The 13,437-nt window shown below is 40.8% G+C and overlaps 3 protein-coding genes across 6 annotated transcripts; all 3 read right to left on the bottom strand.

Annotated features, from left to right (window-relative positions):
* Window positions 1–657: 657 nt before the first annotated feature.
* On the bottom strand, window positions 658–2,984 carry emc7b (ER membrane protein complex subunit 7b). The gene is made up of 5 exons (XM_077510125.1): window positions 2,605–2,984; window positions 1,879–1,998; window positions 1,651–1,789; window positions 1,424–1,504; window positions 658–1,220 (listed from the first exon to the last, which is right to left on the bottom strand). Exons 1-5 carry the CDS (start codon window positions 2,826–2,828, stop codon window positions 1,071–1,073), a joined length of 714 nt encoding a protein of 237 aa, XP_077366251.1. The 5' UTR covers window positions 2,829–2,984; the 3' UTR covers window positions 658–1,070.
* A 380-nt stretch (window positions 2,985–3,364) lies between these two features.
* On the bottom strand, window positions 3,365–8,219 carry katnbl1 (katanin p80 subunit B-like 1). 3 transcript variants are annotated; one of them, XM_077511340.1, is made up of 10 exons: window positions 8,026–8,219; window positions 7,426–7,540; window positions 7,231–7,268; window positions 6,815–7,082; window positions 6,625–6,740; window positions 6,493–6,543; window positions 4,873–4,962; window positions 4,671–4,772; window positions 4,315–4,408; window positions 3,365–3,937 (listed from the first exon to the last, which is right to left on the bottom strand). In XM_077511340.1, exons 2-10 carry the CDS (start codon window positions 7,432–7,434, stop codon window positions 3,905–3,907), a joined length of 801 nt encoding a protein of 266 aa, XP_077367466.1. In that variant the 5' UTR covers window positions 7,435–7,540; window positions 8,026–8,219; the 3' UTR covers window positions 3,365–3,904. The 3 variants fall into 3 exon arrangements, with proteins under 3 accessions (XP_077367466.1, XP_077367465.1, XP_077367464.1); XM_077511339.1 differs by having other exon boundaries at window positions 6,815–7,085; window positions 7,985–8,216; XM_077511338.1 differs by having other exon boundaries at window positions 6,815–7,085; window positions 8,026–8,215.
* Window positions 8,220–9,008: 789 nt separating this feature from the next.
* Window positions 9,009–13,137, bottom strand: LOC144010704 (uncharacterized). Of its 2 annotated transcripts, XM_077511138.1 has the most exons (8): window positions 12,402–13,137; window positions 11,551–11,627; window positions 11,283–11,467; window positions 11,116–11,210; window positions 10,961–11,021; window positions 10,752–10,874; window positions 10,544–10,637; window positions 9,009–9,350 (listed from the first exon to the last, which is right to left on the bottom strand). In XM_077511138.1, the coding sequence occupies exons 1-7, from the start codon at window positions 12,402–12,404 to the stop codon at window positions 10,591–10,593; spliced, it is 591 nt and encodes a 196-aa protein (XP_077367264.1). In that variant the 5' UTR covers window positions 12,405–13,137; the 3' UTR covers window positions 9,009–9,350; window positions 10,544–10,590. The 2 variants fall into 2 exon arrangements, with proteins under 2 accessions (XP_077367264.1, XP_077367263.1); XM_077511137.1 differs by having other exon boundaries at window positions 11,116–11,467.
* Window positions 13,138–13,437: the final 300 nt, after the last annotated feature.

Genomic DNA, 13,437 nt, shown 5'->3' with positions numbered 1-13,437 from the left:
GTACCTCAAGATAACCCATGCAAGCTCAGGGAGAACATGCAAACGCCACAGAACACAGGAGGGCCAAAAACAAGCTTCAGTTGCCTTTATCATTTATAAATGATTGTAAATCAAGCCAAAATTTTTCTTTACAAAATGTTTTATGCACCCCTTATACACTAAACACAACAGTTCTGACAAATATTGCATCTGTGTAATATGAACTATGTAACAATCCACCTGTTTTTATCCGCCTCTGCGGGTGGCCATTTTGCCACTTCCTGTCGACTAATTATGACACCACACTCAGCACTGTGATGTCATTTTCAGTCACCAGCAAGTGGTTGATTTTGCTGCGTAATTCATATTCCACAAATATATTATTTAGAATAGTGTTCATATCCTGCTATTGGGTCTGCATAGAACATATTGTAAAAAAAAAAAAAAAAAAAAAAAAGTTTTTGACTTAACTTTAATGTAATTGAAATACCAGAAACTTAAAAAATAAAAAAATAAATAAAAAAGATTTAATTCAATTTGGTTCCGTGTGTACCTTATATTGCTGAACAATTTAGAAAAAAAAAACATTTATGAAGCAAAATGTACATGATTTAAAGTGAAAGGAATATTCTTTCATTAGTTTTTATGCACACAAAATAGGCTAACTTTCACACAAGCCACATTGAAGCATTTCTTTAATATTCTGTTGCAATTTATTCATCCAAGTTTTTAAATAACAGTCTTAAAATTCAATTAATCTTCATTCACAGTCATTGAGAAAAAAAAAAAAATCTCTCCTTATGTATAGATACTGTCATTCAGGTAGCGGAATTAGCAGCAAAGCACACCAAAGGATTACAACAGAAAACATTGATAAGGATTAGAATCACATGTTGGCAGCAAATGAAGAGAAACTGCGAGTGAAGGGATTTTTTGTTAAAACTTTATGAACAAAAGAATGTAGATTTTAAATATTTAACATATGTTCATGTACAATAGACCCAATGAAAACAGGGGAAAAAAAAAAAAAAAAGACAGTGGAAAAATCCTGCATCCATTAACTTGACATGTTTTTCCATGCGTATGAGGTACTACCTCCTCTTGACAGCCGGCCTGGTGCCCTTGCTGCTCCCACCCGCCTTGCTGGAACCCTTGGAGCCGGAGAAGAGCTTCGTCATGAGCTCAGAAACGTCCGGGAGCTCAGGGTTGGGGTTCAGCATGTTCATGGATTGCTCCATTTCCTGTGATGTCATGTAAGAAAATAGTTTTACTACATTGCTTCTGTGCTAAGACAGTCAACAGAGTCAAATTTTGTGTTGTAAACTGACAGCGGATTAGTACAATTGACCCAAATAACTAGTGGACTAATCCCTATTCTTAGTACTCATTCACTTTTATTGTTACATATTCAATTCAAAAGTGACATATTTAGGGTTTTTCTTACCTTTCTCATTTCTGGGTCATTAGTGTTGACCACTTTGGGCAGCAGAACGATGATCAGCAATGGCAACACCATCATCATAACCTGCATGAGCAACAAAGTAAGAGAATTAAACAAGAAACAATGCAGTAGTCTACAACCACAGCGCCCTCATCAGGACATATAAAATATTACAGTGTGAATGCGAATGGCTATATACGCAGATTGCTAACAATAACTTCATATTTTACCATGGGGTTCATCAGGAAATCGGTCCATCCCCAGGTTTCCCTCTTCATGAAGTAGCTGTGAATGCCGCTCGCTCTGATTTGGAGAGGATATGGCTGGCGGATCACTTCTGAAGTTTTGATGTAGTTCACAAGTCGTGCTCTGTTGAAGAATGGACAGTCGCATAAGTGAGGAGTGAAGAAACAAAATTTGAAAAGAAACTAAAGAGGAGTTTAATGGGAAGCACTTACCTCATTTTGCCCTTGGATGTAATATCAACACGCACCGGCTCAAATCGATAACCTGGGGTGACAATTTCTACAACGTACGACCCGGATGGGACGTCGTTGACCGCGAAGCTGCCATCAGTTCTGCAACAAAAGAGTAACATCAATTTAAGTATGATTTACAGATAACCTTTGTCACATTGTCAACCCATCCATCCATTTTCTATAGTACGTGTCATCATTTGGGTCACGTGTCTTATCGTAACAATTTTATCACATACTACTATTACTAGTATTACTTGCAAAACTCCACACACCCCCAAAACATTTCATGACTATTTGTGTTAGTTTAATGTCCGTTTCTATTACGTCATATGTAAATCGAAAATAATGTACTGGTTTGCTGCTTTAAATGAACTATTCGCTGCATATCCATCAGCGTTCCTTTTACGTTACATATAAAATTATATTTATCTCCCAGAATCAAACGACTCTCTGCTAGATGTTATAGCATTAGCCATAAGGACATGGCCAGGCCTGACACCGCCACAACATAAACAGTGTTCCATATGATAAAGACGAGTCGATAGTGACAAATTAGTTCAAATGTTCTTTTGCAATAAACTAATAAAGCATGAAAGGACGAGTCGTGTGGTCGAGACACCGGCTCACGTCGAATTGTGAACTAGCTAGCACGCTAATGCTAACGCTGCACACTAGCCAGCGTGTGGATCCGTTAATGAATTTTACCTCAAAAAGCCCACGTAGTCTTCGCCGTCGACAAGAACTCGTGCCGTGGAGACCCAGTCTTGCGTTTTTACACCGGGAACGATCGCCCTTCCCTCGATTTTAAAGCGATCTGCAGTGGTCTGAGTGGATACACCTGCACCAGGCCCGGTTTCCACATCGGTGAGACATGAAGCCAGGACGAGCGCGGACTGAACGAAAAGCCATAAGAGCTGTATTCTTCCCATGATTGTAATCGTCTAAATTAAATAAAAGTTAGCTTAGAAGGCGAGCGCGTCGACATGAAACTGTTCGAGGAAGGAGCCGCACATCAGCTGTCTGTCTGCATGAACAATGACGTCACTTCAGAGAGGAAAGCATTGTTGTTCAAGATACGAACTTCCTGTTTGATGATGCGATAATGGCACTTATTTTGAAAGGTACTGTACTAGAGTCACGATGTTATTTCGTAAGTGTTTGTAAAATGACCCTTACAACATCAGATTGTGTTCATTAAAATAAATAAAAAGTTCCCCTCTTTTTTTGGGGAATGTTTCATTTTGGACGACACACTTCAAAGGTAAGTCAAAATCCCCCCCCCCAAAAAAATGTCTTCACAATATGTTCTTTGCAACCGTTCTGAAGTTATTCTGATCAACAAAATGACCACCCACTGAGATAGATTTAACAACAAAAAACGGTGGTCATATAGCACGTTTAGACTCGTGGGGGTGCATAGAAAATATTATGAACATTTTTGGAAGTCCTACAATAAAAAGAAAAATGTTTTTGTCAAATTTATTTAAAAGATTAAAAGAATAACTTGGCTTGACATCAAGTTCAAATGACACACATGGAGGACACAAGATGCACACTCATAACTTAAGACTGATGCAACTTCAAGTTCCTGATTCCAACGAACGCAGGTTCAAAACATCCAAACAGCGGGCCATTCACGAATCCAAGTGCATTTGCATTCCATGGCGACACATGGTGTATGTAGTGAGAGACCACTATGTTGGCACTACATAGAGCAACATATAATCCAGTCTCAACGGCGGTCCCCCTTTCCTGAGACGGTCCACTTCAATGTGAAGCAGTCACTCGCTGTGCTTCTGCTGCAGAAATGTGCTTCCCAGCCCTGTGTAAGTGTCTCCAGCGATAACGAGTTGTTTTGATGTGTCAAGTTTATTTTCAGTTTAAGGGTTTTGATGAACAAAACCATGATCCAGTCCGCATGTCGGATGTCATCATCCATACAACAACACAGCCGGCATCCGGCAGTAGTGGTCACATCATCCTCGGAGTGCTACATGGACAAGAGTCAGGGGAGCTGAAGGACATACGCCTCAATGGCCTAAAACATTTCAGACCAGGGACAACATTAGTTCACTTGTCTTAATGTAAAATACTGCTAATATCAACCATCTGGCAACTGTGAAATTGTGGATTAGCAAGTGTCGGCTTAATAGCTAGCTGGCTATGCACACGCTACAGCAACAGGATGTGGGTTGTTCCAACATGTATTTATTTTGGACAAGATCAACAATTTGACAGGCTTCTACAATGTCCTGTTTTGTTAATGTTAGGGGGAGCTATGAGCAGTAGAGGACAGATTCCCTAAGCTGGAAATTGAGCATCTAAATAAGATTAACAGCTTTACTTGGTCTGATAAATGCCAACTAACATTTTGGTCAACACACAAAGAGGTACCCAATAATGAGTTTTCCTCACCTTTGCCAGGTCTCCAGTAGAACCTGAAATCAGACATAGCCTGGCCCCATCCTTCCACAAGTCTCTTAGACGCTGCTTCAAGACTACAATGTTTCTGGAAGGAATAAATGAAAAACAAAATCAGCAACATGTGTTGACTTTGGCCTTTTTCTCTGGAAGTAACCTTAATCTACTTCGGGAGCAGTGTAATCACATGCTGGTCTTATCTAGTGACCAGTTACACGAAGCAAGTACAGCTCGCACTACCCTTGTAGCCTTTAATTTTACTGTTCATCAGTATTTGTAATTGTTGAAAAGATGCAAACAGACTAATCTCTGTGTCTGTTTAATGTCCCGAACAACACGCAGCTCCCCACCTGTTGTCCAAACTGTCCCGCAGTCTTTTCTCTGTCTTTGAAAGGTCTGGCCACCATTTCCTGATGACAGCCTGAACCCAGTGTAAACCCACAATTACCTGTCTAATAAAAGGACAAAACATAATTACATTTTAACAATAGAAGATCAGTTATGGTTTCAGAACAATGACGTACCACAGGATCTGATTTTTGGACAACTTACTCTTCGTATTGACTGGAAAGAATCACTTTGACTTGGGGCGCAAGGTCAACACAGCATCCAATTGAAAAACATGATGTTTCAGTTTGAAGGCTGACAAAACAAAACAGGAAGATCAAATTAGTAAAATGTTGATCAATGACAGAAAACAAGGTTTAAGTAGTACGTCTTCTAAAGAAGATGAAGAAGAACCTCAGCCGGAAGTACAGTACCGTCAACTTGGTTTCCATAACAAGGATTTAAAAGACACCAGGATTGTGCCTTTGGTTACAATGTGACATGGGATTCTGGTTAAGGTAAGCCATTTTAAGATGTAGTTATTAAGCGGACGTTCCGTTGTTTTTGTGTACTGTCGGAGGCAGAGTGCGCTTCCCTCCCATTAGCGCAACGGTTTATTTTCCTTGTATTGCCTGCACTGGGCTCCGTTTTTTGGGACACATAACTTAAAGGGATCGTTCGGATTTTTTAACATGAATCTCAATTTGATCCTCACCTCCAGTGTGTGCGATCAGCACTGACTTACCCCTGACAGCGTTCTGTGACACGCGTTCTGGTCCGGTGTTGGATGAGAGGAAAATAGTCCAGCAAGCTGGCTGGGGTCTCGGAAATAAAGCGTTTTTCTTCTAAAAACTATTTGTTTTCAAAAGCGCGATACATTTCCATCACAATACTCCTTTCCTGAAAAAAGTCAGACGCCATTACCGCCAGCCACTACTTTTCTGTTCCTTCGTATCACTGCGCGCCGCCCTGTAGAGGGCTAACCGACGCACTGCAGCCAGCTAGCTGATACTTCCGCCTTCGAAAAGGCAAACAACTTCTAGTGGAAGGATCAGCTGGCAGCAGTGCGTCAATTCGCTGTCTACAGGGCGCAGCGCAGTGATACGAACGAACAGAAAAGTAGTGGCTGGCGGTAATGGCGTCTGACTTTTTTCAGGAAAGGAGTATTGTGATGGAAATGTATCACGCTTTTGAAAACAAATAGTTTTTAGAAGAAAAACGCGTTATTTCCGACACCCCAGCCAGCTTGCTGGACTATTTTCCTCTCGTCTAACACCGGACCAGAACGCGTGTCACAGAACGCTGTCAGGGGTAAGTCAGTCCTGATCGCACACACTGGAGGTGAGGATCAAATTGAGATTCATGTTAAAAAATCCGAACGATCCCTTTAAGGGAAAATCTATACAACATTCGGGGTGTATTTTCGAAAAAAACAATGGTGATTTAATACAAATTTACAGTAAACATTTGTATGAAAGCACTTCTAGGTTATAAATATGAAAAAGTATTGCGGTAACTGGGTAAAATTTTGTGCTGTACATAACCTTTAATTGTCATTATTGTAGATATTTGCATGCAAAACATTACTAGGTCATGAAGATCAAACAATTGCATGGAAAAACATCAACTATGCCACGCGTCATCGTATTACATCACGCACTCAGTTCTTAAGCTCGAAATGATGTTCTGCATGTTGAGACTGTCGTAAATCAAGGCCCCTTTTATGTAAAGGCTTTGTGACGGTGAATGTTTGAGCCTTGAACAAATTCTATTTCCATTAGGTGACCTTACGGGTTTCCATTGCAAAGCATATTTACCACTCCTGAGACATTTGAAGAGACTCACTCGTTTGTTATGACAGGTAACAGGTCAAGCAGCACTTCTTTGTCTTGAATTCTGTGGATTATAGAGCATAGGTGTAAGCTTTCAATGAACATTAAGTGATAACAAAACGTGCAGTATTAATAGAAAATGTACTTGATTAGATATGTCACTAATTCAATGGCATTTCTTCGCCATAGCGTTAAGGCCACTTTAAGTCGAAGATTCCTTCCAAAGAGGATGTGAGACACTGCTTCGTGGTCCTTCGACAGCTACGGATGTAGAAAAGGGTGTTAGTAAAGCACAAACCAAGGTCTCAACTTGAAGCGTCAACTTGTATGCTGACCTCAGTAAAGTCACTGTACTTGGAGCTGGGCCCTGCCATCTTAGAGGCCTCTGCGGCGTTCACAGTAGGCCTGCAGTCAGCTTTGTAGTGATTGCCTCGCACACCCGAGCATGTCACCTCATTTTCTTTATTGGCCATGCCGGGGTTACGGGCTTGACCAACATTGGATATTTTACGGTGCAGCTTCAAGCCCACCTCCAGGGATAGAGAACTCTTCCTCTTGCAAAGCGAGGTCCTCTTTTCCTTGCCCGGACTCTGTACTTGGATTCTGCTAATAGGGGAAAACATGTTGCATTTGACATCATCGGCGGAACTATTAAGTCAATACAAGAACATAAAGAAGTGTTTTAAAGGTCCAGTGACTAAAGGAGGTTAACTGTGTGACACATCCCTATAGACATGGATCAAAGACTCACCTTTTCTTATCTAATTCGTCCTTATTTCTAATATCCACCTAAAAACAGAAGGATAGGGGATGAGGCCACTATGGCCACGTCTCTACCGCAACAATACCACTGCACTACAATGCACTATGTCACTGCCATCAGGAATTTCTAAACAACCACACTGTTTACACAATAAGGCATGCTACAAGCGGACACGCTCCATACCTGCTTCATGGTGTTTGAAAGATGCAGAGATGACTAGAGGCCATTGGACTTTTTCCTTCTTGACCTTAGAGAATTGCCGATAGAAAAGCTTACCACTTGTCAGAATTTAGGTACACTATAAAGGAGAAAGAAAGTACAGTGGAATGCGTCACATATCAAATCAAAGACTTACAGTTGTGGGTTTCAGTTCCATTAGTTTACTTTAAGTCATTACAACCCAGATTAGGGGGGAGTCCAAACAAAAACAACACGCCTAAAGAAAACAACGCTGCTAGTATTAGCATTAGCTTCACTACCTGAGCAGATGTCCCCCTTACCATAAAATACTTCTACCAGCCTCGCTAACAACAACAACACGGCGGTATCTACTTAAGTAACATTTCCGACACTCCATTTTGTAACATCCATCGCCGTATTAACTAACTTAAAAAGTCTGCAGCTAGCCAACTGCAGCTGCTAGCAATGAGCTTAGCCAGGAAACATACGCAACTTAGCTAGGATGCTAAGCGTGAGCTAACTGACCGATTAGCCTTTCAACTTTATCACAAACAACACTTACGAGTCACTAACGAGATTCAAACAACGCATTCAAACACCAACCGAGGCATTTTGTCCGGTGGCATGTATTCTTCTTGACGTCTATGAGTCCAAAACGCGAAAAACTGGTTACACTGTAAAAGGCCAACTCTTCTTGAACGTCCGGTAGCGTCTCAGAAGTTTTTTGAACCATTCAAATGCATCCACCGCCGGTGTGTGGGGATTGTGGGATTGATTTTGGCACACAAAAATAAACGTTTGGCGTCCACTGCTGGACATCTATGGAAACGGCTGACTTTGCTGCTACGATAGTTGGACTCGAACAAATGGAATTTTTTTTTTTAATTATTTATACATCTGGTTAGATCTACCAGATGTATGAAAAAAAAATATGCCATTTTTGATGTGGACAAAATATGTGCATATGTTAAAAATACGTGCTCTATATTTAATTTTTCATATCATGTATGATGAAATCTTAACCCAACAACAAAGGGTTTGAAGCAAACAACAAAATAACCACAAACTGCATTTTTTTTTCCGCGCAGTGCAAAGGGGCTTGCATAAAAAATACCATTCAAGAACAGCAAGTGTAGGAATTCCTTTTGTGCATTTTTTTTCCTCACAAAAGTCAACTAAAATTTTTAATGTTTGCCTTGCATTAACTTTAACATTATATATTAGCCATACTCATGTTGTAATATGGGCAGTAGAAAAATGTAGGTGTGACTTAAGACATGTTTGCCACCTAGTGCTGAATGCTGATATTACAATTTAAAACTGGACCAGATACATACTCAGTTTGGCACCCACAAGTTCGCGGATTCATTATTATTATTTAAAATATATATATTTTAATATTGTGCTTTTTTTGCCCCAGTTTACTCGGGATTTTCTTTTTGACACGCCAATAGCATTCTTCTACCCCCCCCCCCCAATATAATAATAATAATAATAATAATAATAATAATAATAATAATAATAATAATAATAATAATAGTAACAATAATAATAATAATAATAATAATAATAACAATAATAACAATAATAATAATAATACATATTATCGTACACAGACTGCCTCGATAAAAACATTAATTTGCCTTTATCTGTCTCTTCCTGTCTCTCATTCTCCTCTTGCCCTCATGAAGCTTTTTTTTTTTTTTTTTTTTTTTTTTTTAAATCAGTCAGGCACTTTGGCCTGCTGCCTTTGAAATTACTTGAACCCTTTGGAAGTTAATGTTGCTAATTGTGTTGACATTATGTAAGATTGTGAGCGCCGCTTCGTACACTGCATCTCTGTTCTCGGAACGGCTCTCTGCCACCATGGATGAATTCGGATCCTTGTCCGCAGGCTGCACAGCAAATCAAAGGAGGAGCAAAAGTGTCTGGAGGGGAAAAAGGTGGTGGCAAGTTCAACATTACTGTCAAATTATACAGAGATGCTCAGGATGGTCATTGCTTCAACCACGGGAGTATTTGAAAGCTCCAAAGAGTCCAATAAACATTCAAAATGTGTCATTTTATTATATTGTCATCATCATCATGATTACATCTAATTATATTCTCACTACATATTTGCTTCTGCTCACTTTCATTAGCACAGAGGAGTGTATTGAGCAGAGGAAACAAAATCTTTATTCATGGAATGGAGTTGTACTTTGAAAGGGTTTCCATTTCCAACGCTAGATGTCAGTGTTTGTCTATGACTGCCGGACATTTTACTATCCAGTCAGTGCATCTGTTGTGTTGATCTAACTTTACAGGCCTCTTTATCGTCAGGATGGTCAGGTGTCATATATATATATATATATATATATATTTTTTTTTTTTAGCATGCATTTGTTTTAGCATGTATTTCCATTAAAGTCACAGTCAGTACAAATTTGACCAGAGAAGCTCACAGTTCACTAGATGAAGATAGTAAAAATATTATTCTTATGATCTTACGCTTCGTTACGAAACACGTGTGAAATAGCATGAGCTGCAGATGTCTTCAGTTCTATTAGCATTAGCAACAAAGTCAAAAGGACAGCATTTTTGCTCATTTAAACCTATCATGGGAGCAGTGAACTCACAGTGTGACCCCGAAATTTCAGATGCCACATTTCACATTAAAATGCCATTCCAGCCTCTTCTCCTTTGACATGGTCTATAATTCTCAGAACTACCAATGATCTGTATACACATCATTGCATAATACTACATTTCCTTGTGAATGGAAGCAGAGAATAACATAATCACGAATTCCTTCATCCATCATCATGACCATTTGAATGGAGGACATCAAACACACTCCTGGCCAGTATAAGCACTGTTGTATACTTTCACGACATGTTCATATTTCAAATCATGATTCAGTGATCCCACAGCAGAAGATATAAAACATTTATTACAAGAAGTACAGAACATAGGCTGTATTGAGGATCCCAATATAGTCAAATATTCTATACTCCGTCATCCAAACATTAAACATCCAAAAGATCAAGTTACCAAAATCTTTTAGTCTAAGACTTCCTTTCCTTTGCTCCAAGTGATCCTATCTGATAGACGATGGCGTGAAGCGACAGGAGGCGCTTACCGTATGCATCATCCGATGGCTTCCCGCTGGTGACAACCGCTGACGTGTCACTCGAGGGTTCCTCGGCCAGCGTGAAACATTCCCATGATCACATCTGAAACACACACGCATAAGTGGCCCTGTTCAAGTCAACTAAACAAGACTATGTTTTGGGAGAGTTTTTTGTTTTTTTTTGTTTATGTTTGTCTGGCAAAGAAAAGGTGCTCACCCAGGGCCTGGCGCGTGTTGACGGTGGGCGATGGTGTCACGTGTGACGGCATGGCAGTGGCATGCTGGGACCTCAGAGAGTTGCTGGGAGTAATGTGGGAAACGTGCACGTTTTGCTGTGTTGCTGTCATGCATAAACACGTACACATGAAAGCTCAAACTCTGGGTTTTGGTAGGATCAACATGACTTTTAGTGCACATGCAAATCACCATTGAGGTTCTCCTGGCATTGTGTTTCACTCCAGCCTTCTTGGGGCCCTTGATGGCATACCTGGGGAAGCAAAAGCAGACGTTTGGATGCCAGCAGAGGGAAAAGAAAAAGCAAGTCGGGCGGCACAGTTCTTCATCATCATCATCATCATCACCATTGTGGAGCTGATGACCACCTTCCTGCTCATCTCGTGGACTTGGTGCCGAAGCCTGGAAATAGCCTCATCATCCTTCCGCTCCAAATGCTCCGCTTCACGTGCGGCAACGGGACATGGGTCAGACGCCGGCGGAGGCGGTGACAGTGAAGACGATGACCCCTCACCTCCGCATTTATATCCCAATCGCTCCTCGGCCTCCCGTTGCTGCTGCCTCTTCTGAAAGTCCAACCGCGCCTGCACTTCCTCGAAGCAAAGCTCGGATGCTTCCGACGTCAGCGCGTCCTTGGAGTACATGCTCACAAACGCCCGCTCGCTGCGCTCGGGCGGGCTGCTGGAGGACCTCGAAACTCTGGAGGGCAAAGGTCACCAAAAAACGTGTCTACGTATGTTTGATGTCTGCTGTGTAGTTTGCGTAATATTGTTGGGACTTACCTGCGGACGTAAACGGGCTCAGTGGGTTGGAGCTCGGATGTGGGCTGAGTAGAAGCAGACGGAGGTTTCGTTTGGGGCTGCAGCGATATGGAATATTGTCAGAATGAGAGATATATGTTTTTTTTTCCAGAGCCGATACTAATGCCGATTATTAGTAGTCGAGGAGGCCAATAACCAATATTCATTTTCAGTAAAAAGGGAGGAAAAAATATTGGCTATGTTGTAATGTCTTAAAACATGTTTATTGAACAATCTTTCAGATTTTTCAAAATGTAGATTTTTTTTATATTATTAAACAACAGACTTTATTTTAAATTTCTAAAAGAAAAAAAATGTTCATGGAGCTCCCAAGGTTATCAGTTAGTCTTTAAAAAGTTAAATGAAAACTTAAAGTAAATACTTACAATATTTTTTTCCAAAATTTCAAAACACCTGAAATCTTAAACTTTCACGTCTTTGTTTTAATGTCGAACAAAAACAATAAGGTGCAGCATCATCTCATATAAAATTAACTGAAAATTTAAGCAAATAGTTCCCTGGGATTAAAAAGGTTTCAAATGGACCTTTTATCGATAGTCGCAATTTTATTTTTTTATTTTTTTTTTAAAGGCAGATACCGATATGCATCTAAATGGCCAATATTAGCACCAATAATCGGCCGGTCTAGCCCTAGTTAGAATCCATGATTGCACTTCACTCAAGGCTCCTTTTTGCGCAAATTAATGTCTGCGTGCTAACTGGCTAACCGTTAGTTGCTCCGGCACACTGTTGAGAGCTCAGGTGTCACTAGTAGCTTTGGACAAATCATGTCATGAATGACATTTGTTCAATAAGGCGACTGAGAGCCTCACCATTATTGGGGGGGAGAAGAGCCACTGGGTAAGTTGAGCCACCCCTTGTATCTAGGCGTTTGTCATATTTTAATCAGTATAGAGAAGCAAAGAAAGAGGTTGCATGCCGAGAACCTATAAGAGAAAAACAAGTTGGGGCTCGACACCGTTTGAAGAGCAGTCAATGAAGTCAAGAGTGGAAAGTCCATCAGATCAGTGGCAAATGAAAGAAATAGAGAGGTCAACATTGAGCAGGTACATGAAAAAGAGAGCTGTAAAGGAAGTAAAAACAGTTGTATAGAATAGACTATCAATCAGAAGTCAGGGTTTATCGTTGTAAAGTCAACCTCTGGTGGCCAAACGCAGAATGACAGCTTGTAAAAGGCGTAAAAGGTAACATTAGGGACATCCGTCCCACAGAGTGGGACAGAGTGGGACGGATGTCGGAGTCTGAAAAAGTCTGATGCCTGACAGAAAATTTTCAGATTTTGAAATATTTTAGGCTTGCATCAGACTGAGAAAAAATTCTGGCCAGCGTGGGACTTTAAAATATTTCGGGCAGGCGTCAGACTTTGAAAAATTTCGGGCAGTCGTGAGACTTTGAAATATTTCGGGCAGGCGTCAGACTTTTAAAAAATCTGACAACCAGGCCAGAGAGCGCGTCGTCTGCCCGAGGAGGCCGCCCCAACACTCCTCTTTGTCGGACATAAGTCTGGTGAGCCTCCCTTGTTCAGCCCTGGAGGTGTCACGTCTGAAATTGCTCCCTTCTGAAATCGTGACAACTCCATTTTGCGGTTTGGGTGGAAAGGCCCCCAGATAGGGAACCGGGTGCCCTATCTGCAGCGCCTCCCGATGGTGGCCGGCGGTACTGCAACCCTGGTAACCCAGGCTATTGAAATGAATGGTTTGGGACTTTGAAAAAATTCATGCAGTTGTCAGACTGAAAATTTTCAGCCAGGCATCAGACTTAGAAAAAATTCTGGCCAGCATGGGACTTTGAAATATTTCAGGCAGGCGTCAGACTTAGAAAAAATTCTGGCCAGCATGGGACTTTGAA

The sequence above is a fragment of the Festucalex cinctus genome, chromosome 21 (assembly GCF_051991245.1).
Source record: "Festucalex cinctus isolate MCC-2025b chromosome 21, RoL_Fcin_1.0, whole genome shotgun sequence".
Taxonomy (NCBI): domain Eukaryota; kingdom Metazoa; phylum Chordata; class Actinopteri; order Syngnathiformes; family Syngnathidae; genus Festucalex; species Festucalex cinctus.
The sequence above is the reverse complement of the archived record's forward strand: the minus strand, read 5'-3'. Positions and strand labels throughout refer to the sequence as shown.

Coding starts and splice junctions, on each gene's coding strand:
- LOC144010704 (XM_077511137.1), bottom strand. Junction 11,022..11,115: donor TGGTCATCAGCTCCACAATG/GTGATGATGATG, acceptor TTGCTTCCCCAG/GTATGCCATCAAGGGCCCCA. Junction 10,638..10,751: donor CAACACGCGCCAGGCCCTGG/GTGAGCACCTTT, acceptor TGTGTGTTTCAG/ATGTGATCATGGGAATGTTT.
- katnbl1 (XM_077511339.1), bottom strand. Junction 4,963..6,492: donor TTACCTGTCATAACAAACGA/GTGAGTCTCTTC, acceptor TTGTTTTGTCAG/CCTTCAAACTGAAACATCAT. Junction 4,409..4,670: donor CGGGACAGTTTGGACAACAG/GTGGGGAGCTGC, acceptor TATTCCTTCCAG/AAACATTGTAGTCTTGAAGC.
- emc7b (XM_077510125.1), bottom strand. CDS start 2,828: ATGGGAAGAATACAGCTCTTATGGCTTTTCGTTCAGTCCGCGCTCGTC. Junction 1,999..2,604: donor GACTACGTGGGCTTTTTGAG/GTAAAATTCATT, acceptor CTTTTGTTGCAG/AACTGATGGCAGCTTCGCGG. Junction 1,505..1,650: donor ATTTCCTGATGAACCCCATG/GTAAAATATGAA, acceptor TTGCTCATGCAG/GTTATGATGATGGTGTTGCC.